General features: G+C 32.6%; 1 protein-coding gene across 1 annotated transcript in view; it reads right to left on the bottom strand.

The window, feature by feature from the left end:
• Tom70 (translocase of outer membrane 70) overlaps positions 1–20149 on the bottom strand; it is a 49126-nt gene that overhangs the window by 17583 nt on the left and 11394 nt on the right. Inside the window, exons 4-11 of the mRNA XM_080162061.1 lie at positions 15339–15417; positions 14627–14718; positions 13654–13678; positions 12369–12409; positions 10891–10972; positions 10550–10600; positions 9266–9309; positions 6991–7036 (exon numbers count right to left, since the gene is read on the bottom strand). Coding sequence (XP_080018187.1) covers positions 6991–7036; positions 9266–9309; positions 10550–10600; positions 10891–10972; positions 12369–12409; positions 13654–13678; positions 14627–14718; positions 15339–15417 — 460 coding nt within the window. The remainder of the gene's footprint in view (positions 1–6990; positions 7037–9265; positions 9310–10549; positions 10601–10890; positions 10973–12368; positions 12410–13653; positions 13679–14626; positions 14719–15338; positions 15418–20149) is intronic.

The following is a 20149-nucleotide window of genomic DNA, read 5'->3' as shown; positions in this document are numbered from 1 at the left end:
CTTAATTTGCACAATTTCTAAATCGTTCTTTTATGAATAAATTTAAATTTGAGCCTTCCAAAAACAGGAGGCGGTTATCACTTCCGCTAATTTTGGTTATCATGTGCAAAAAAAGGACACAATTTCAAATAAATTGCTTTGGGAAAGATGCATTGCTTTAGCCATTGTAGATGTGAGTGAGGAAACAACTTTAAAACTATTAAATGAATAAATTATTGGCATTTTCAAATGAAATTTGCTATTCTAACTATGAATTCATTTACAAAAAAAGATTAATATTAAACAAGATATAATTTAATTTTTTTCAAATCAGATTATAATCTCAATATAAGGAATTTATTATGATACCTAGGCAAATAATGTTATTCAGTGCACTTTTCCTTAAATCATTTATTAATTCAAAGGAAAAGTATGATTTAAACAGAATTATTTAAGTGTTTATATACTTCACTTTCATGCGTAATGTAAATACGTTCCTCCAATATCTACAAAATATATATTGAGAAAATGGACTCAAAACATTTAAAATTTTTCTCATCATTAAATCTTTAAGCAACATAAGACAGAAACTTGATTAATTCAGAGTTTATTGTCCACCTTCTATATCTGTAAAAAAAAACATTCTCAGTTTTGTATAAATACCACGTGTAACCATGTAAAACGTTGCAATGTAATAAAAGTTGCAAGTGTGAATACATTCATGCAAATATTTATTTACAAACAGCAAAATATAAAGATTATATATAAATTATTGGAAGGTTTTTTATTATAAATTCTACCTATGGCCTATTTACTTAAAGGCTATTCACTATTAGGAATAAAATCTTTCTTACAAGAAGCCAAATAAATCGTGAAATTGTCAGCAATGATTTAAAAATTGCAGCTGCGGCTTTAAGTGGCTAATTATTTTGAATTGCAGCTGCCGTTGCAACTTAGTCAAACACTGTCACTTACAACCTCATTAACAAAGTACAGGTTATAAGTTCTGTCTGTTTATAAACCAATAATAACTTTTAAACCCTTTCAAATTGAGCCAAGATTCGAACCCATGGCCTTCCAGGCCAACGGTTGGGTAGATTGCATTTTACGCAGTTTTGTATGGACGCCAAGTGAGTCTAGTTTACAGCAGGATGTAAAGGTGAGCTTAACAGCCAACTAACTAAACTTAGAAAACAAAAACAGCATTTTTCATTATCATTACAATTTGTACTTTTTGCAAGTAAACAAGGAAAATAACATCCATAAAAACAACAGTAACTACCTAGTGATTCTAGAAAAACAAAAGAATGGGAAAGTTAAGAACATAAAACAAGAGAATTATGTACACTGGAATGTTAGTTAACTAAATAAGGATAAATGAAATATATGACTTGAAAAATCCAGATTTAGATTTGCCTACTAATGCTTATTAAACATTTGTAAAACTTGAATATTAATACTGTAGGAATCAACTTCACTACTTCTTTTTTAAATTTTTTAATGGTCTTTTAGTTTAGGGTTGAATTTTGATATATTATCTTTAAATAAAGTGTTTAGATGGTTTCAGGCTATTTTCCTACCTACCTTTCCCATTTGAAAAGGAAACCCCTTATCATCACCTGTCCAAAAATCTAAGAGATATGACCAGAGGCTAATTAGTCTTAAAGTGCTCTTATAACAGTCTTTAAGTGAAGGACCATCGGGTAAATGATTCTAATTTGAATACAGAGTAGTTGTAATTTCAAAAACGTAGTTTGTTTTAACATTGAATTTAAGATTAAGACTACGATTGGAGTCCAGTTCAAAGACCTCGCCTCTTTTTAAAAGCATATCTAATCTATATCTAGGGTATGTCTGTTTTCGCATCATAATATAGATAGGTTTCCAAATATATTAAGATGAAAAACTTCTATTAATTTTATGATTTTTATTTTAATGTTCGTAGAAAATTTTCTGTAAAAAGATGCTATACATGTTTTTTCAGTATAGATGAGTCTATTATTCGGTTTCCAAGCCATACTGGTAAGAAGTTTCATTTTTTTCTGTGTTACAGTTTACTATTCTTTAGTCCTCAACATTTAATCAGCCTGTTTTTGCTATGCTATACATTGCACATAATTGTTCTTGTCCACAAAATATTTCCAAATTGAATTTAAAAATTATTCGCAATGCGGCTCTGCTTCAAAAATAAACTATAAGTTTTCATTTATTAAAGTTCTGCAAACATATTTTATGATTAATCTTTTGGGTGCTTTCCCCAAATGTGCCTACCGAGCACAGAATTCCAGCCCCTATTTATTGAAAAAAAGGAGGGGATGGGGTATTTATTTTCTAAATCCCTAACTCTTACCGGGGGCTCTAATCCTGCGGGGATTTCTAGAACAAAAATTGACCTAACCTCAAGTTTTGAACAAACAAACATAAAACTACACCACACCCCCTTTAACTTTATTTTAAAACTAAGAGGGCCCTATCAGTGCTCAACAAGGTACTTTATATAAAACCACTAAAAATCTTTTTAAATTATAATAAAATTTGATATTTTTGTATGAATTTATAATAAGATAAAAAATTCAAACTCAAAGTCCTATCATTGTATCCCTGCAATTTTTCATTAACTTTGAAACATGGCAAATATCAAGATTTCAGATTTAAAACCGGATATAAAACTGATTTTTGTGGATTAGGTGATTGCCCCGCAGGGTTAGAGCCCACCGCAGGGGCTAGAAATAGGAGGAAAGCTACTGTGAAAATACGAAGAAACACCCGATTTTTTGTTTAATAACAAGGATAAGTGGCAAGTGTGAAGGAATAACATTAAAATTGGTGAATTTATCATCCATACCTTGTAGTAACCAGTATCTACAATTTGGGGTTGAAAGCTAGTTAAGCTATACAAATATGATAAGAAAAGGAAAAAGATGAAAACTCAGAAAAAAAATATTTAAATATAGGGGAATAGTCCCTTTCATGTCAAAGCCCCTTATTGGGCTATTCGTCGTTTTTTTTAAATAGATTTTGATAGTTTATTTTAGGTCATATTGGAATAGGTGATTGCCCCGCAGGGTTAGGCAAGTGGCCCCGCAGTGGCTAGAAATAGAAGAAAAGCTACTATAAAAAAAAACGAAGAATCGCCCCTTAAGGAGCGTTGCCACGAAAGGGACTATACCCAAATATAGTTGTATTAATATAGACTATTGGTTTGGGTAGATTACCTACGTTACTTAGTCTAAAACTGAGTGATCTAAAGGGATGGGACAATGGCTGATAAATTGATGTAGATCCCCAATGATTAAAGTCGAAATTACCCCTTCTGTAGATTATAATTCATGGTTATATATAACGTTAGACACTCAAAGTTGATAAGCTAACCAATAAGAAAATGCTTTAATAAAACTTTTGGGACTAGTGTATTAAACAGCCCAAATGTCCCTTCCCTACCTACTAAATTAACCAAAACTACCTTTTTCATTTAAGTGTTCGAACCCCAATTTAAACAAAGGTACCTAAAAGATTACTCCGGGCTAACAAATCTTCACTTAAATGTTTTGTCCGATCTTAATGGAGATAAAACATTTTCTTCTCTTTTTGTTAATTTATTCTTCCAGTTCTAATATTTTATTCTCATAAAATTTGTCTGTAGACCTGGAAAAGGTATAAATTTTGCTTAGCAAAGTCAAAGTCATTTCCATGCATGTTATAATTCAAACGCGTGCTCAGGATTTGAGCCTAGAGGTGCGTGTGTGTGTGTGCGAAGCACACCTAAAACAAATATATTCCAAGATGAATCATGATCTTTGCTTAAGTATTTTTATTGATTTGAGTAGAAAGGTCTAAAATAGTATTAGGAGGGTTGAAACGGATAATTAACAAGGGTGCAAATTCTGTATGATTAGGAAGAGTCCAAACCTCCGACTACACCCCCCTCACGCACGCCCCCCTGTGTGTGTGTGTGTGTGGATCCTCTCTAGGTACACTTAAATTTTGAATTTTACAAATGTTTGGGATAACATTGGAATCCATTAGTGTATGTGCTACACTGTAAAAAAATAATAAGGATAACAATCAGGTTGTTAACCGCATTAATAAAAATGTATTTGTAGACCACAGATAGGAAAATAAAATGAATTCATTTTTTATTCTTGTATGCCATACTATATATACACTTTTAATGCCGAGGAAATAAATCGGACTCGTAGGAACACAAAACTGCAAAATCAGCTGCCTGATTTTCAAATATTTGTGTTTTTTTTTCAGTGAAAGATAAATTGTTTAAACAATGTGTATGTATAATAAGAGGAAAATACATCCACATTACTATGAACATCATACACTGGTAATGTAAAACCAAACACAAAGCTACCAAGGAAACTTTTGTCCATTTGTGGCGAAAAATATACAATTTGACAATCAAAGAGCAGTAAACTGTAATACAGTAAAAATGGAAAAATATTGTGATGGATTCAGTAACTAATATATATGTCCTTTTAAAGTTAATAGTTTCAAATAATGATTATCTAAAAAAAAACAGTTTTTTGGTATTTAAATTAGGGTTGGCAATCCGAATCCAGAATCCGCCCAATTTTTGGGCCAATTTTAGAATCCGAATCCGGAATCCGTTTTTAATAGCGGATTCGGATTCTTAATTAGTAGGCTAAAATTAGCGTCTTGAGTTTTTTCTTTCAACTCCCCGTTTTTGAAGGCAAAGATTATCATTATTATAAATATATAATATCTTTTAAAATCTGGTTTGATTCTCAGAGGTGAATTATAGAGAACATACCATGAACATTAATTTTTAGGACATATGTAACACTTAAATTTTTTTAAAAAGCCTTTTAAAATATTGCTAAAATCTGGAATCCGCCAAAAATAAGAATTCGAAATCCGCAGGAATCAGAATTCGGTCCAAAAATTTGACGTATTGCCATTCCTAATTTAAATTAACCTGTTCTCACTGTCTGTAGAATTGGGTTACTATTACGGAGTGACTGACTGAACAACTGCAAAACCTTTGTCTGGAAGTCTTAATAATAATAATTAGCACCTTTTCAGGGGTGTATATTCTACATGGGATCCCCGGCTCAGGGGGGGGGGGGGGTAAAAAATTAGTGGTTGGAGGGAAAAAAATGTAAAAATTAAGAAAACTGAAAACATTTTTTCCATTCCCCCCCCCCCTCCTTGGTAAAAAAAAATAAAAGAATGTGTGGTAGGAGGGATAAAATAAATAAAATATAGAGTTCTTTAAATATTTTTCCATTTTCCCCCCTAATTGGTGAGAAAAAACTAGGGGGGGAAAAAATAAAGAAATTTGTAGCCGGGAAAAAAAAATAAATCTTGTGCAGAATATACACTCCTGCACCTTTTTTTAGACCTAAGCTATTCGCTACTTTTAATATTACAGTCAAGCGCCTTTCTCAGCAGCAGTAGATATATTTTTGTCTCTTGTTTAGATAATTGGACTTAAACTTCATGTTTTTTTATGTCAGTTATGAGAATTTTACTAGAACAAAAAGTTAAAATTTTCCTCCCTTACTAGCAAAGATATCTTATTTCCCTCTAGGGCCTCAGTACTAAACAAGTATAAAAATGTCCAAAACTGCATTTAAAGGAGAAAATATTAATGTTTCGGGCTTAGACAACAAGGACAATAATTCTAATCATATTCTATTATATAGAAGTAGTAAGCTTTTTTGTCTGTAGCGAAGGATCTCGCGAATCGGACTGACGATATGGTTCTCCTTTAAAGTGAATCTTCTTATAGGTTCTGGGAAGGTTTATAACTATTTTGGGGGATGATATTCACCCTCCCAAGAAAAATTGCCCCTTAGAAAAAAACTCCGAAATTTTGTTTAATTAAAACCAATATTTAGGGTTGGGGCTGGTCGACTTCCTCGCCCCACTATAAGTACCTCTAGGGGCTTCTATGAGCGTAGCAGCTAGTATAAAAGTAGTAAGGTTTTTTTTGTATGAAGCTTAAGATTTCTAAACAACGTTTTTGTTTTGTTTTATTTTATAAATTAAATTTTTAGGTTCAAGGGCAACATCAATTCAAACCGTCCATAAGTAATCAAGACAAGTATAAACTGATGGAATATCTGAGTGTAACAGAGGCAAATAACAACTTATAGAGAAGCTACAGCTCCTGGTTGAACCTGGTCGTAAAAAAGGCTGGGTAATGTGTCTCTCTCACTGTCTAATTTCCACACAAAATCAAGGTTAATGGAATTAGATGGAAAATAGAATGAAAAGGATTTGATATCATTTCCATTCTAGACACAGAAATAAAGAAATGTTGAAGAAAATAATGTTCTATTATCATTTTATTTAGTATTGCAGCTACTCTTTCTCTTTGTCTGTCGTTTAATAAGTCACGCTATTAGGAAATGCGATTTATTTAGCTGCTATTAAAGATAGAAAGCTATTTTTGTGTGCTAATAAACACCAACTCTAAACTCAATGAGGATATATGAGTTTGAAAACTGTTTTATCTTTATGAACTAGATTATAAGCCATATAACTTAGTTCGTCCGTTTGTTAAGCTTTTCTTATCATTTCAATAAGAAAAATATTTCTATCTTTTGCTTATGATAAATATAGTCCTCCTTGTTTTTTTCATTCAATAGTAATTATTCAAACTTCTAAATAGGTATAGGAGAGCAATAAGAATATAAAAAACAATAAAAAGTAACCTTGTCTTCAATTTTTAACTTATTTTGCTAAATAAAACGATGATAAAGCAAAAAAAAGTTGTCTAAAGTATATAAACTACAAACAGACAATTGAAATTAATATTCATTTTGAGTACCTAGTGCATTTCAGTCAATTATTTTTAGCGGCTAGGCTGACTGCTAATTCAATTGTTGACTATGCTGAATATTGAGCAGCTCTGCTTCACTAGTACAAAAAAACGGGCAGTTTTAGCTTCAACTTGCTGAAAAATGCGGCGAAATACAACTTCAGCTCCTATATCTGTTATTTAGTATTCTAAAAAGTATGAAAAATTTCCTAGGCAGCGTTGGATATGTAGGGCTCCGCGTTTGATCAGTGCATTTGCCTAAAATCAATATAAAAGCTAAAGGTAACAACTTCGCCTGACATTGGGGATCAATGTCTCTCTTTTTCGTCTTTTTTTTGTCCAAACTCCCGGGGTTGTCTGAAAGTCCTAACTGTTAATGTAGATGCGTTGCTCCTGTCTATTGGCTAGGGCATTCTCCCTACTTTTACTATTAATGTCTCGCATCTTACATATCAGCAGTAGGTTCAACTTTCAAAGTTTGGGTCAGATTCGAACGTATGACCTCCCCAGCATCAAGCGGATGTGCTACGTGTTATGCTCCAGTCTCACATATACCTACTATAGACTTATTTTCCTGTATCATTCATGGATAAAATATTAGTAAAGCAGCTGCTTTTAAATTAGTGATATCCGACCGACTGATCGTTGACAAAAAAAAAGTAAAGTAAAACATTTTTCTCGTATTCATTCGAATCCGGTGGATAGGAACCGGTTCTCATCCTGATACGAAAAAACTATGTCTAGCATCGTATTATATCCAGCTTTCTACGAATATAGAAGTGTACAATCATAAGGTTAAAACCAGTTTTTTTAGCCGGTGCCTTCGGCACCTCGGAGCTAAAAAACTAGTTTTATCTCATAATTGTACTTTCTATATCCGCGGAAAGCCGTTTATAATACGATGCGAGAAATAACTATTATCATTTATAAAGGATAATACAAAGTAGAATGATGTCTGTCTGTCTGTCCGTATGTCCCGTAAGATCTCGGTAACCACTGAACCGATCGGATTCTACTCTTCAGGAAATATACCTACTGGTGGTTGGAGGTGGGACACCCCCAACCACCCAAAAAAAATCCCCATCAATTTTTTAAAGTACCTTTTATAGGCTAGGGGCGAGGCCGCAAGTCATTTATAAAGGATTTTAAAAATTCAAACATTATATTTTTTAAAGATGAAGCAAGACATATGATAGTAAATATTTTTGACTTAACTATCCTTTTGATGATAATTTTGTTATGACACTATGGACAATAAATGCCCCTGTTATATCCCAAAAAAAACTCAAACCTTACAGAACAAAACTTTCAACAAAAGATAAATAAGTTTTGAAACGCTACGTTTATTTCTATTTATGTTTTCCTTATTTCTTATATTTATAGAAAAAACTTTTTCCTTAATTCATTTTAAACTATTTATTGTGCAACTGCTTATAATATAGATTTTTACTCGATTTTGATTCCCCTTACCTTATAGTTAAACACAAGGACCAATAAAAAGCTACTTTATCAAACTAACATCTTTGTACAGGCCAAATATATATTTAAAAAAAAATTAGATTTTCATTCTCAATAGTCCTACAAACTTTTTTTTTACATTTTAAACATGTTTACACTCACGCTACATATCTATTACCTAGTGATTCTTATCTCACTTTTTTCTGAAATCCTATTAGGCAAACTTACATCCAACTTTTCAATCTATAATACAAAGTAGCTTGATGTCTCTCTCTGTCAGTCTGTCCGTCCGTCCGTCTGTCCCTTAAGATCTTAGTAACCACTGAAATGATTGGATTCTACTCTTCAGGGAATATATGTACTTGTCCTGTGGTGGTTTTAAGCTATTTTCTTCCCCTCAAAATAAAAAAAAATCCAAACAATTTTTTAGGCAGTTAATTTAGAAAAACTGGTTGCAGCACCAGAAGTACTTATATGCTGTGAAAATACGACAAAATGCCCCTCAAGAGGCGTCGTTACCAAAGGGACTATACCCCATTATAATCTATAATACAAAGTAGAACGATGTCTGTCTGTGTGTTTGTGTGTTTGTCTGTTTGTAGCGAAGGATCTCGCTAACCGCTGAACCGATCGGGTTCTCCTTAACAGGGTAGCTTCTCATAAGTCCCGGGAAGGTTTATAACTATTTTGGGGGAGGGTACCACCACCCTATCAGGAGAAATCGCCCCTAGAAAAAAATTACCCCTCTCGAAAAAGAGACTCCAACGAAACATAAACCAATTATTTCTGTAATTAGATATTTTAAATAAAAAAAAACATTCAAAGTGCCACTAGAGGCCTCTAGGGGCGTAGCCGCTAGTAGGTAATAAATAAGTAATACAGAGAAAATAACTTTTTAACAATCTTTTTTGACTATCAGGTAGGTACATTAAAAAAAAAATTTCAATGTTAATAAATTAAATACTAACGCAGTGTACTTTTGACAGTTCCATTACATTCTATTATTTTTGAGTAATAAAATAATCTTACCTTAATTTCTACCCCACAGGCAGCGTCGCTGATAATCTCACTGATATTTCATATTTATTTCATAACATGATAGGATAAAGTCAGAGAAGCATAACAACTCTATCCTTATACTAAAGTAACAGGATGTCTGTTTGTCTATTTGTGTGTCTGTCTGTGTGTTTGTACTGAAGGATCTCGCTAACCGCTGAACCGATCGGGTTCTCCTTTACAGGGTAGCTCCTCTTAGGTCCCAGGAAGGTTTATAACTATTTTCTTGGGGGGTGGGACACCCACAACCCCCCACCCTCAAAAAAAATGAAAAATATCCCCCCCCCCCAAAAAAATTCTTTTTAAAACTAAAATTAAAGTAGTGGGGTCGACTAACCCTCCTCCTCCCGTCAAAACATAACCCCCATAATTTTTTTAAAATTTTTTCTTTTAAATCGAAAATACGAAAATTTAGTTTGATCAAACCTCTTGGGGCAAAGCCCCTAGAGGCTAGGGGCGAAGCCGCTAGTATCTATTAATAGGCGAGTTCTTCTATTTCAATTATGTTCATTTGTTAAGTTGATTTTGAGACCAAATTTTGACATGCACTAATATGTTATAGGCATCAAAGCTATCAAGAAAAAATAAATGTCCGTCTGTATAAAACAATATAGAGAACATTCAGACGAATAAGAAGGGGGGGGGGGGGTAGTACAATCATTAAATGGCACTTAGAATTCGAATATCGATCTGAAATTTTGTATGAGTAATCCTTGGTAGGTCTATTTTCCTTAAATCGAACAAAGAGTTGGAAAAGTAACGGCTGGCAGCTCAGCCGTTTAGATGTTTTTTGCCTGTTTTCAGGGCAAATTCATCATTAATTACGTAAGAGTCAACTTTTAAAAACATAATTTGGGTTTAATTCATGTTAAATGATAGCAATAACCATTTTTTAAATTTCTAGTACCAGCAGCTACCGGCTAGAACCGTTTGATAACGTTTTGGAGCGGCAAAGAGTATTATGTGGAGATAGGTTTCGTGACTAATTTGCCCTGAAGATAGCCAAGAAATGGCAAAACGGCTGAGCCGCCAGCCAAGGATTACTCATGCAAAATTTTAGATCGAATTTCGAATTCTAAGTGCCATTTAATCATTTATTACGAGATGGTTACATTACCCCCCCCCCCCCCATTTCTAAGTCAGTCAGTTCATGATATGATAAATAAGAAATTTCCCATGGATGGTTTTTGTACCTAAGCTTTGCTACGTGTTATTCTTGTTTTTGTTGTTGAATAAAACAGATATGAATTTTCCTGAGCAAGTCCATGGCACTTTCATGCTGACGCTGAAGGATTAGGAAGGTTGCCTGCAGATCAAAGAGTAACAGCGGATATGCAACTCAAAAGCTGAACATTTAAAAGGTCTGGGAGGGGGTTTGGATGTCCCACTTTTTTGTAACCTAAAACACTCAAAATTAAATTAATTCACATAAGAAAACATTACTCTAAAACAATAGGGATTAGTTTCTAAACAGTTCAATGTCTCGCCCCCTTCCAGAAAATCATACAATCTAAAAAAAATTTTATTTCATTTTTAATTATCAAACATTGGCCTTAAACCCATGGCATACTTTTATAAATCAAACTGTTCTCATTCCTTGGTTAGTTTCGCCTCCAGTTTGTTAGGCAAATCTCCAGATATTTCTTCATCACACAACGGAATTATCTTTTCAAATTCATCCTGAAACATTATTTCCGTTATAACAGCAGTCTTATAATTAAAGATGGCAATCCGAATCCGGAATCCGCCCATTTTTTGGTCAATTTTGGAATCCGATATCCGTTTTTTAATAGCGGATTCGGATTCTTAATTGGTAGGCTAAAATTAGCGTCTTGAGTTTTTTCTTCTATCCCCCTTTTTGAAGGCAAAGATTATCATCATTATATAGGTATAAAATCTTTTAATATCTGGTTCGATTCTCGGAAGTGAATTATAGATAACACCAAGAACATTAATTTTTAGGACATATGTAGCACTTAAATTTTTAAATTTTCTAAAAAAGCCTTTTAAAATATTGCTTGAATCCGGAATCCGAATCCGTAATCCGCGGGAATCTGCCATTTTTTTGGACGGATTCTTGTAAGATTCCGAATCCGGTCCAAAAATTTGACGGATTGCCATCCTTACTTATAATAACTAAATTTAAAGTACCCAAAGTTTTTCGTGCTAATTAGGGATCTTCTAGATTGTACAATGGAAAACAATCAATCTACAAAAAGGATATAAATAATCACTTCTGTTTAAATTTTTCTTTATAAGTTTGGAACCAACCGACCCATCAAAATCCAATTAGAGTATAAAATAAGTTAACGGAGCTGGATCTTTAAATCATTTCAATGGTGCGCCATATCGGGGTGAGCCAACTTTCCACCAATGAGAGCACAGCATTTTACGAAATGCCGCGCTGTGATTGGCTGAAATTCGGCGCACCCCGATTTGGCGCACTATTGAAAAGATTTAAAGATCCAGCTCGGGATTTTAAAACTTTTGGTACTTGTGTAAAATACAGTAAATTAGACCCTATCTCATAACAGTAATAATAAAACTTTGGGTACAAGTATAATTTACAGTTCAATTTCTTTGCCGCCCTAAACTTGTAGTGACTTCATTAAAAAAATGGGATCTACTGCAGTTCAATGTAAAATATTGCTGGCAACGAATATTTCTAAAAATCTATGAATTTTAAAGGCTGCTAGCTGCCAAACGGCTGAACGTACAGATCATACCCGGCCGCACACCATTATAAGTGGCATAAGAAGGCCTACAAATAATTAGGAATAGCTATAAATCAATAATGCATAATTATCTCGCAGTGCAGAGAAATGCGCGAAAAAGACCTATTTTACGCTTTTTTTCTTCAGTGAAGCTTTTCCTGTGCACCATTGGATCTTGGCTATCCCAGATTATTTGTAGGCCTTCTTATGCCGCTTAAAATGGTGTGCTGGTATGATCTGTACGTTCAGCCGTTTGGCAGCTAGCAGCCTTTAAAATTCATAGATTTAAATTTGGAAACATTCGTTACCAGCAATATTTTACCATGAAATGCAGTAGATCCAAAAAATGTTTGTACAATTACCTTATTGTAATGGTCTAGAGCCTTGGAGAAGGGATTATCACCTAAAATATGATTTCAATTTTAATTTAAGGATCAAATTATTAGGAAGGGTTGACATCTAAAAACATCATTACTCCATATATAACACTATCCTGCTTCTAATATATCACTCAAAAAGAATTTTTTTTCTTATTCATTCGAAACCGGTGGATTAGAACGGGTTCTCATCAATACGAAAAAATTATGTCTAGCATCACATCATATCCAGTTTTCTACGAATATAAAAATATACAAGCATCCCGGGCCAAAAAAAAACTAGTTTATCTTATAATTGTACACTTTATATCCGCGAAAAACTGTTTATAAAACGACGGAAGAAATAACTATCTTCTTCAAAATGTCATTGAATAGAGGAGAAAAGATTAATTTATGGTCTATTTCCGTTGCTTTTTACTATTATTATCTCATTTTTAGCCCTTTCATAATGTCCATTATTTTGATTAACCCTTCTTTCAGAAAAAGAAATAATCATAAATGTGTTTAAAATTACAGGAAATTTTAATGTTATTTTATATTGCTTCTTTTCATAACAAAGGGGTAGTTGCACGTAGTGGATTTAACGAGTTGGGGGTGCTTGTAGAAGTGAAACTTTAAATGTTTTTGAAGAATATGAGATATATTTAGGTTAGCCATTAAGATATTTGAAATAAAAATAATTTTTTTCAGTCTTGATATAAATTATAATTTTTTAATAAAATTTTCTCAAATATATGCCCTATAAATATAGTTTAAACCATCAAACAAGTAAAAAAATATGTGGTTCACTAAATTTAAAGTACAAATGCATTTCGTACAACTACCCCTTTTATTTGGTAATTGAATCGTATTATTGACAAATTTCCGTGGATTAAATAGCTGAAAATTCCAGTTTTGATAGCCCCTAGGGACCAAAAACTGTTCCAACAAACCTGTCATAAATCTTTTGGTTTTTAGTATACTATTATTAGAAAGTTGTCTTTAATACGATACATAATTTTTCAGTATGGCTGAGAACCAGTTGTAATCCAGTGGATATTAACCAGTTTTATTAACCACTGAACAATGTATTATAAGATTCACAATACAAGATGATAAATAGATTAATATTACGATAGTTAAGGATAAGATACTGGAAATGGAGCTCATCTAAAAAACATCCTTGCTTTCCCTCAGCATGAAAACATTACATTACAACATTAGAAAATAGTAAGTACTAAAAGAAATAAAGAAGGAAACACTAAATAAATTGTTTAGAATGATAGCTTACCTTCAATGGGCTTCATAAATGGATCCTGAAATAATAACATCATTTTAACATATTACATTAAAGTACACTAAAAATATATTTGTTTTATGGAACTAAAGGAGGATGTGTCTGATTTTCAACTTTTTAAAAATGGCAAACAAAGGGGTGTCATTAAAAATAAAGGGGCGTCGTAGCTCAGTGGTAACGCACTGAGTTACGGTGATGATAGTTCGAGTTCTAGTCCCCATGTGGGAACTCGAATTTCTCAGTTGAATACATTCACGCAACTTCCCCTGGTTGTGTAAGAAGGGGATTATTGAGTAAGTTTGGATACTTGATCAAGTTCATAATATCAGTACTACCCTTATCCCAAGCTCCTCTGCGGAGAGCGTCATTCATTACGGTGACTTAATTTGGGACACCTGCCATACTCGGCGAGGGTGAGGTAATAATGAGTAGCTCTCATGAGATATCGGGTCAAGTCATAATGTGCTTGAACGTGGAGCTTGATAGCCCTAGTAGCTATACAAAAGTGTCTCAGCCTACTCCATGACTACTTAGGTCCAAACCCTAAGAGACTATGGCTAATCAATCAATCAATCAAAAATAAAGAAATTAAGCAACTGTGGTTGGCTTGGCAATAGATTTATCATAATAGATGGTTTGGTAGACACAATAATCCGTCCAACTTAAAAAGAATTTCTAGCAGACTAATATTTCTGTTTATTTTTGTTTACATATAAATCAACTTATTTAGGTATGTATATATGAAATAAAAAACAACTTTTCTTTCGAACCAAATTGAGTACACACCTTTAAATGATAATATGATAGAATTATTCCTATATTGTTATTCTATTGGTCTAATTAATGAATTGGAGATCTTGAATTTCTATCTTTTTTGGTTTAGTAGTTCACTCAATTCTTATTTCTAAATTCAATAAGGATTCCAAGTTTTTTTTACTTACCTATATCAAACATAAATATTGTATACCTGGGTAAAGGAAGTAAAGTATTGATTGATGGTATGTCCTGATGGAAAGTCAGGAACACGGGTCTTATTCGCCAGAATTGCCTCAGCACTTCCTAAAATTAATCAACTTGAATTCTGGCCAACTTGTAGTAGCGTAGCTACTCTTTAACTAGGGTATTGCGTATGTTCAAAGAATGCAATCCATCGGTTTCCCGCAAATTTTTGTTCAACTTATCTACTCATGCATGATGCACTATTAAAAAATCACTGACTCTGATTGGTTTGATACTTTTATTCAATGGCTCATTAGATTTTATTGAATTTTTACTAAAATCCGTTAATGTACAAATATTCAAAATATTTTTCAACTTTAGGACAGAGATGTGCATTTCTCATCTATAACTGCTTTGCTGGTATATGGGTAAACTAGCGGCCACGCCCCCTAGAAGCCTCTAGGGACACTTGAGGGGGGGGGGGGCTTGATATACATGACTAAATTTTTTGTTGAGTTTTAAAGAAAAAGATAAATTTTAGGAGGGGTATTTTTTTTGAGTTGGGTATTGGGGGTGTCCCACCACCCAAGAATCTAGCTTAAACCATTACAGGACCAGTAGGTATACTCCCTAAAGAGTAAAACCCAATCGGTTCAGTGGTTACTGAGATCCTAAGCTTCAAACAGACTGGCAGAAAGACATCGTTCTACATTGTTTTATAGATATAAAATAAAACAAACCTAATTCTTTGAGAAGGCTGTCAATAAATGCGAGCTGCTCCTGCTTGTACCCTTCTAGCTGGCAGCACATTGACATGTCCTGAAAAAAAGATTTAATAAATCTTAAAAAGGATAAGGGGGGGGGGGCAGAAGTGACACTTTTTGAAACCAAAACTAAAAGTCAACTAAAAAAGAAATACAACTCTAAATTTTGGTATAGCAGTTGCTTTAAAGAGGTACAATGTGGAACTGTGAAGAAACGGCGGCGGAACCGCCGCTATCGCAAATTTTTTTTGGTGGGAAATGGCGGTAACAGCGGTTTCACCAACTTTTTTTCACAGTTCTGACACTTTTATAGTGTCAGAACTGAATAATCAGAATATAAATGTATAAGAGTCAATGCAAAATTGTAAATAAATTTGTTGATACAGAATAATGTTTATGGACATACTTACATTTTTAGGACTTAATTATAGAGTTGCTTCGCTTATATTATTGTACTTTGTTGTCCCAGTATACAAAAAATCAGATCAATCGGATAATTAGATCATATAAAACTTTGTTGTTAAAAAAGTAAAAAAATCAACACATGTTTAAATGGACGTACGAACATTTTTGTAATGATTATAAAGTTGCTACGCTTTCTAAATCACCATGCAAAGTTTGAAATCGATAGGACAATTCTAACATGCCTAAATTAACGAAAAAGGCTATCCGTTACGTACGGACGGACGGACGGACCGACCCTAATTATAGAAAAGCTTCGCTTTTAAAAAGGAAATAATGAACAATTATTAATTACGGACTCTTCAACGGAAGGAAAGACTAAAGGAATTATAGAGTATATTCGCTACTGACAATGAGTGTATGGTTATTCTCAAAATAATATTGTCAAAACAAATTTTAATACTAGGCCACTTGAGAGTCGACTTTCATTCATAATTAAACAAACGTTAATTATTTTCCTTGTTGACAGGACCCACTGTATTTCAACAGCATATTGTCTATCAGAGACTATTAAATGCTTTCCAAGATTTAAACATCTACTAAAATTACTTGAATATCAAATCTTTTAGTACCTAGGTATTTTAATGCCAGCCTATGTTTGTACATTTTTAATTATAGAATTTCATTTTTATTCCCGAAATTGAACACCAAAATAACCTAACCTAAAGCAAATAAACAAATAAACGAAAAACTTTCTCGCCCCCATAATTCAAAATGATTTCTAAAGATTGTATGTAGGGTGTTTATGTGATCGACAGGGCACTTTAGGGGAAAACCTCAGTGTTAATGCATAATACATATAAGATATTTGTGAGTAAGAGAGAATACAAACCAATCCTGCAAGTACCATAATAAGAAAGGAGCCTATCCTCTCCTCTCTGCCCTAAATACCAATTTGCAGAGGCAAAATTCCACACTAGAATATCATTATTAACTATTAGAGTGATAACATTAGAAAATATCTTCAAAAGACATAATTAATTCTAAATAACGAAAACAACATACAGAAGAAGTGAACGCTAGACTAACTCTTGGCTGATATTTAAGATACAGTAAAAAATTTCTATGTAGATTTTATTTACCAATGATTATCAAGCAATTGATAAATATTATGAAAAATTGTAAAGTACACCTGGTACTAAGCAGTAGCTTGGTGTACTATTGTATGTACTGCTTCGTAGGACGGGGCGTAATCTGTCATTGAATAAATGTTTTTTTTTAATGTTTCATATTGATTTTCTATGACTTTCCCCATATATTCTCTTTTTTCGTTCTTATGATAATTAACCATCTTTTCTCAAACTTACTTTGTCCGTTTGTCTATCTATGATTTTTTTGTGCTTAGCTAACTATGGATGTTGTCTGTAGAAGACTATGATTTTAATATTAGGGTTGGCAATCCCTCTCATTTTTGGACCGGATTCGGATTCTTACAATTCTTGTAAGAATCCGTCCAAAAATAAAACGGATTCTCCGCGGAATCCGAATTCTTATTTTTTTTTTTGACGGATTCCAGATTCTAGCAATATTTAAAAGGCTTAAAATTATACCGGGTACTGAGAAGAATCTAAAGCTGCGTTTTTTTCATATTTTCTTATCTCTCCACTTGGGGGTGGTGATCTTTGCCTTGAAGAGGGGGGGGGGGGGGGTTGAAAGAAATAACTCAAGATGCTAATTTTAGCCTAACAATTAGGAATCTGAATCCACAATAAAATAACGTATTCCGGTTTCGAATTCTGGATTCGAAAATTGGCTAAAAATTGGGCGGATTGCAAACCCTAGTTATTACACTAGCAATTTAATGCAGCTCTATTAAACAAAGCCAACACACACTCAAATATTTATACTCAATAAATTCTAAGTATTCATCTCACTCATCCTTCTGTCATAAAACTTGTATTTTTTTAAGAAAAGAAAAGATCTACATCCTTCTTTTTCCAAATGTTTAATAATAAAGAACTTAATAGTATTATTTATGGGGGGAAATTATTTTTTCCAATGTCCTGCCCTTGTATCCCCAAGTTGAATGGAGGAATTAAAATTAATTTCATTATAAAATAAACTTTTCATTCCAAAGTTATTTTTGCACTAGTTCTTTGCTTCTAGTAGCGAGTCTATTCTGTGACTCTAAGTTTGTCGGCCCGAAACTTTGCCTTCACTCTACAACCTACTTCTCTAAAACACATTAAAATCTAATTTACTCGGCTGTTAACAGAGATAGACGTTTAAACATTGTTGGTAAAATTGCAGCTTCACAATGAATATCTTCCTTGGTCCTTCCTCAATGTGTAATGCTCTAGAGGACATAATATACAGTGAAATATATTTTTCTTGGTAGTTATTCAAGATAGAGAGCTAAATTTGATTTTACCAGACTTACAAACTTATAAAAATATTACCTCCCCTTTTTTCTTCTGCCTGTCGATTGCTTAGGTATACTATTTGAAATATAAATAGATAGCTACTTATGAATGTTTTCATCCTTGTTTTGATAAATATCATTCAAATATACAAAAAATCTCAATAACATTCATCAAAAATCTAAAAATAGAGCGTCACCTTAGATTTTTAAAAGGTACATTAATTGGAACATATATTTCCTACTACAAAGAGTTTATCTAACCCTAGGTCGGATACTTAAATTCTGGAATGTAAACAAAAAAAGCAAGATTTAACTCGAAAGAGCGCCTTAGGACCATGAAATATCATCGACAAGAATAAAGGGGGAGGTAGGTTGTGCTAAAATCCGTTAAAGTGTGAATTTTAAGGCTTAAAAACAGTAGTAGAACGATAATATTCACTAAATATGTGTATTTTTTATTGAAAAGAACTACCTATAGACAAATTTTCTTTTTTAGTTAACATAAATTTTATCGTTCTACTAGTATGTTAAAACTAATATGTTAAAACTGGGTAAATACAGATTGCAAAGAGACAGTAGAAACTGCAATGAAAGTAATATTTAGACATTATTATTAATGAACAATCGACTATACAGACAAGTAAACGCAAAAATCAAACATAAAGTCAACTATTTTTTTTTAAAACCATTTATGAAAGGTATATCAAAAATATACCCTGACACCTAACTGTAAAATCATACTGCAGAGCTAAAAATGAGAATAAAAGCCACATCAATTTTTATTAGTATTATAATTAAGACCATTTGGATACATTATTATGTGTAAATTAATACCACATGTTATTTTAAGGCCTGAACTTGATATGAAAGTTGTTCTCTGTATTGTATTCTAATGAAGCACAAACTTTTTGCTTCCTCTTAATTTAGCCCGGATTCTGGTTCTAAACATTTCTTTCTTCTACTTTTTGTTGAAATTGCACTTTTTCTTGCATTTATAGGTATATATTTTAGGTAGTAATAACAAGAAAAAATTAATTATATTAGCATATGAAATTGTTTGTTCCAAATAATTTTCCTTACAGAGTGAGAAAAGAAATGGAGGAGTAGGTTGCGGGTATAATCCGTAAGGTGTGTTTTAATGCTTAAAAATAGTAGTAGAACGATAATATTCACTAAATATGTGTATTTCTTATTGAAAAGAACTATAGACAATTTTTTTTTTAAAGAGGGAGGTCATTTTCTAGTAAATCCCGTAAAGGTGTGTGTTATAAGGCCTAAAAATAGTAGTAGAACGATAAGGTGCTCTATATATTTGTATTCCCTATTGAATAAAACAATAGGGAAATTTTTTTTTTTTTTTTTGATAACCATACCTGGAATATCTTAAAAAAATAAGAAATTTCTATCAAACGCTTTGTTTGGCTCAAACTGACAAAAATTTTAAAAAAATATAATTATAATAATAATGTTTTCTATAGGTACAAGGTAAAGGTTAAGAACAATCTATACCATTAAACAAAGGAAGAAGCCATTCTTTACAGGTTGTACGAGCAGTGAACATTAAAATGAAACTTTAACAAATCATTAATACAATGACTTAGTGAAACAAACCAACACAACAAGTTACATACAGACAATTTTGAAAACATTGAGATATACAATCTAAATAAGAAGGTAAGAGATTCAAAGTGGAGGTTGCATGTCAATGGCTTTTATAGTGTTTAATTTTCTTACTTTCATTTTTATTTAGATATCATAATCTTTATTTCTTTATTTTGTAATTTTAATTTATTTGTATTTGTATCTCCCTTGATAAAAAGAAAGATAAGTTTTAAAAAAGTAAAACTGAAAATCTCAACATTTTAATGTTCACTGTTGTACAACCTGTAAAGAATGGCTTCTTCCTTTGTTTAATGGTATAGATTGTTCTTAACCTTTATCTTGTACCTATAGAAAACATTAT

This window comes from Acartia tonsa, chromosome 5 (genome assembly GCF_053477335.1).
Source record: "Acartia tonsa isolate MP-2025a chromosome 5, ASM5347733v1, whole genome shotgun sequence".
Taxonomy (NCBI): Eukaryota; Metazoa; Arthropoda; class Copepoda; order Calanoida; family Acartiidae; genus Acartia; species Acartia tonsa.
This window is presented reverse-complemented; position numbering and strand designations above follow the sequence as displayed.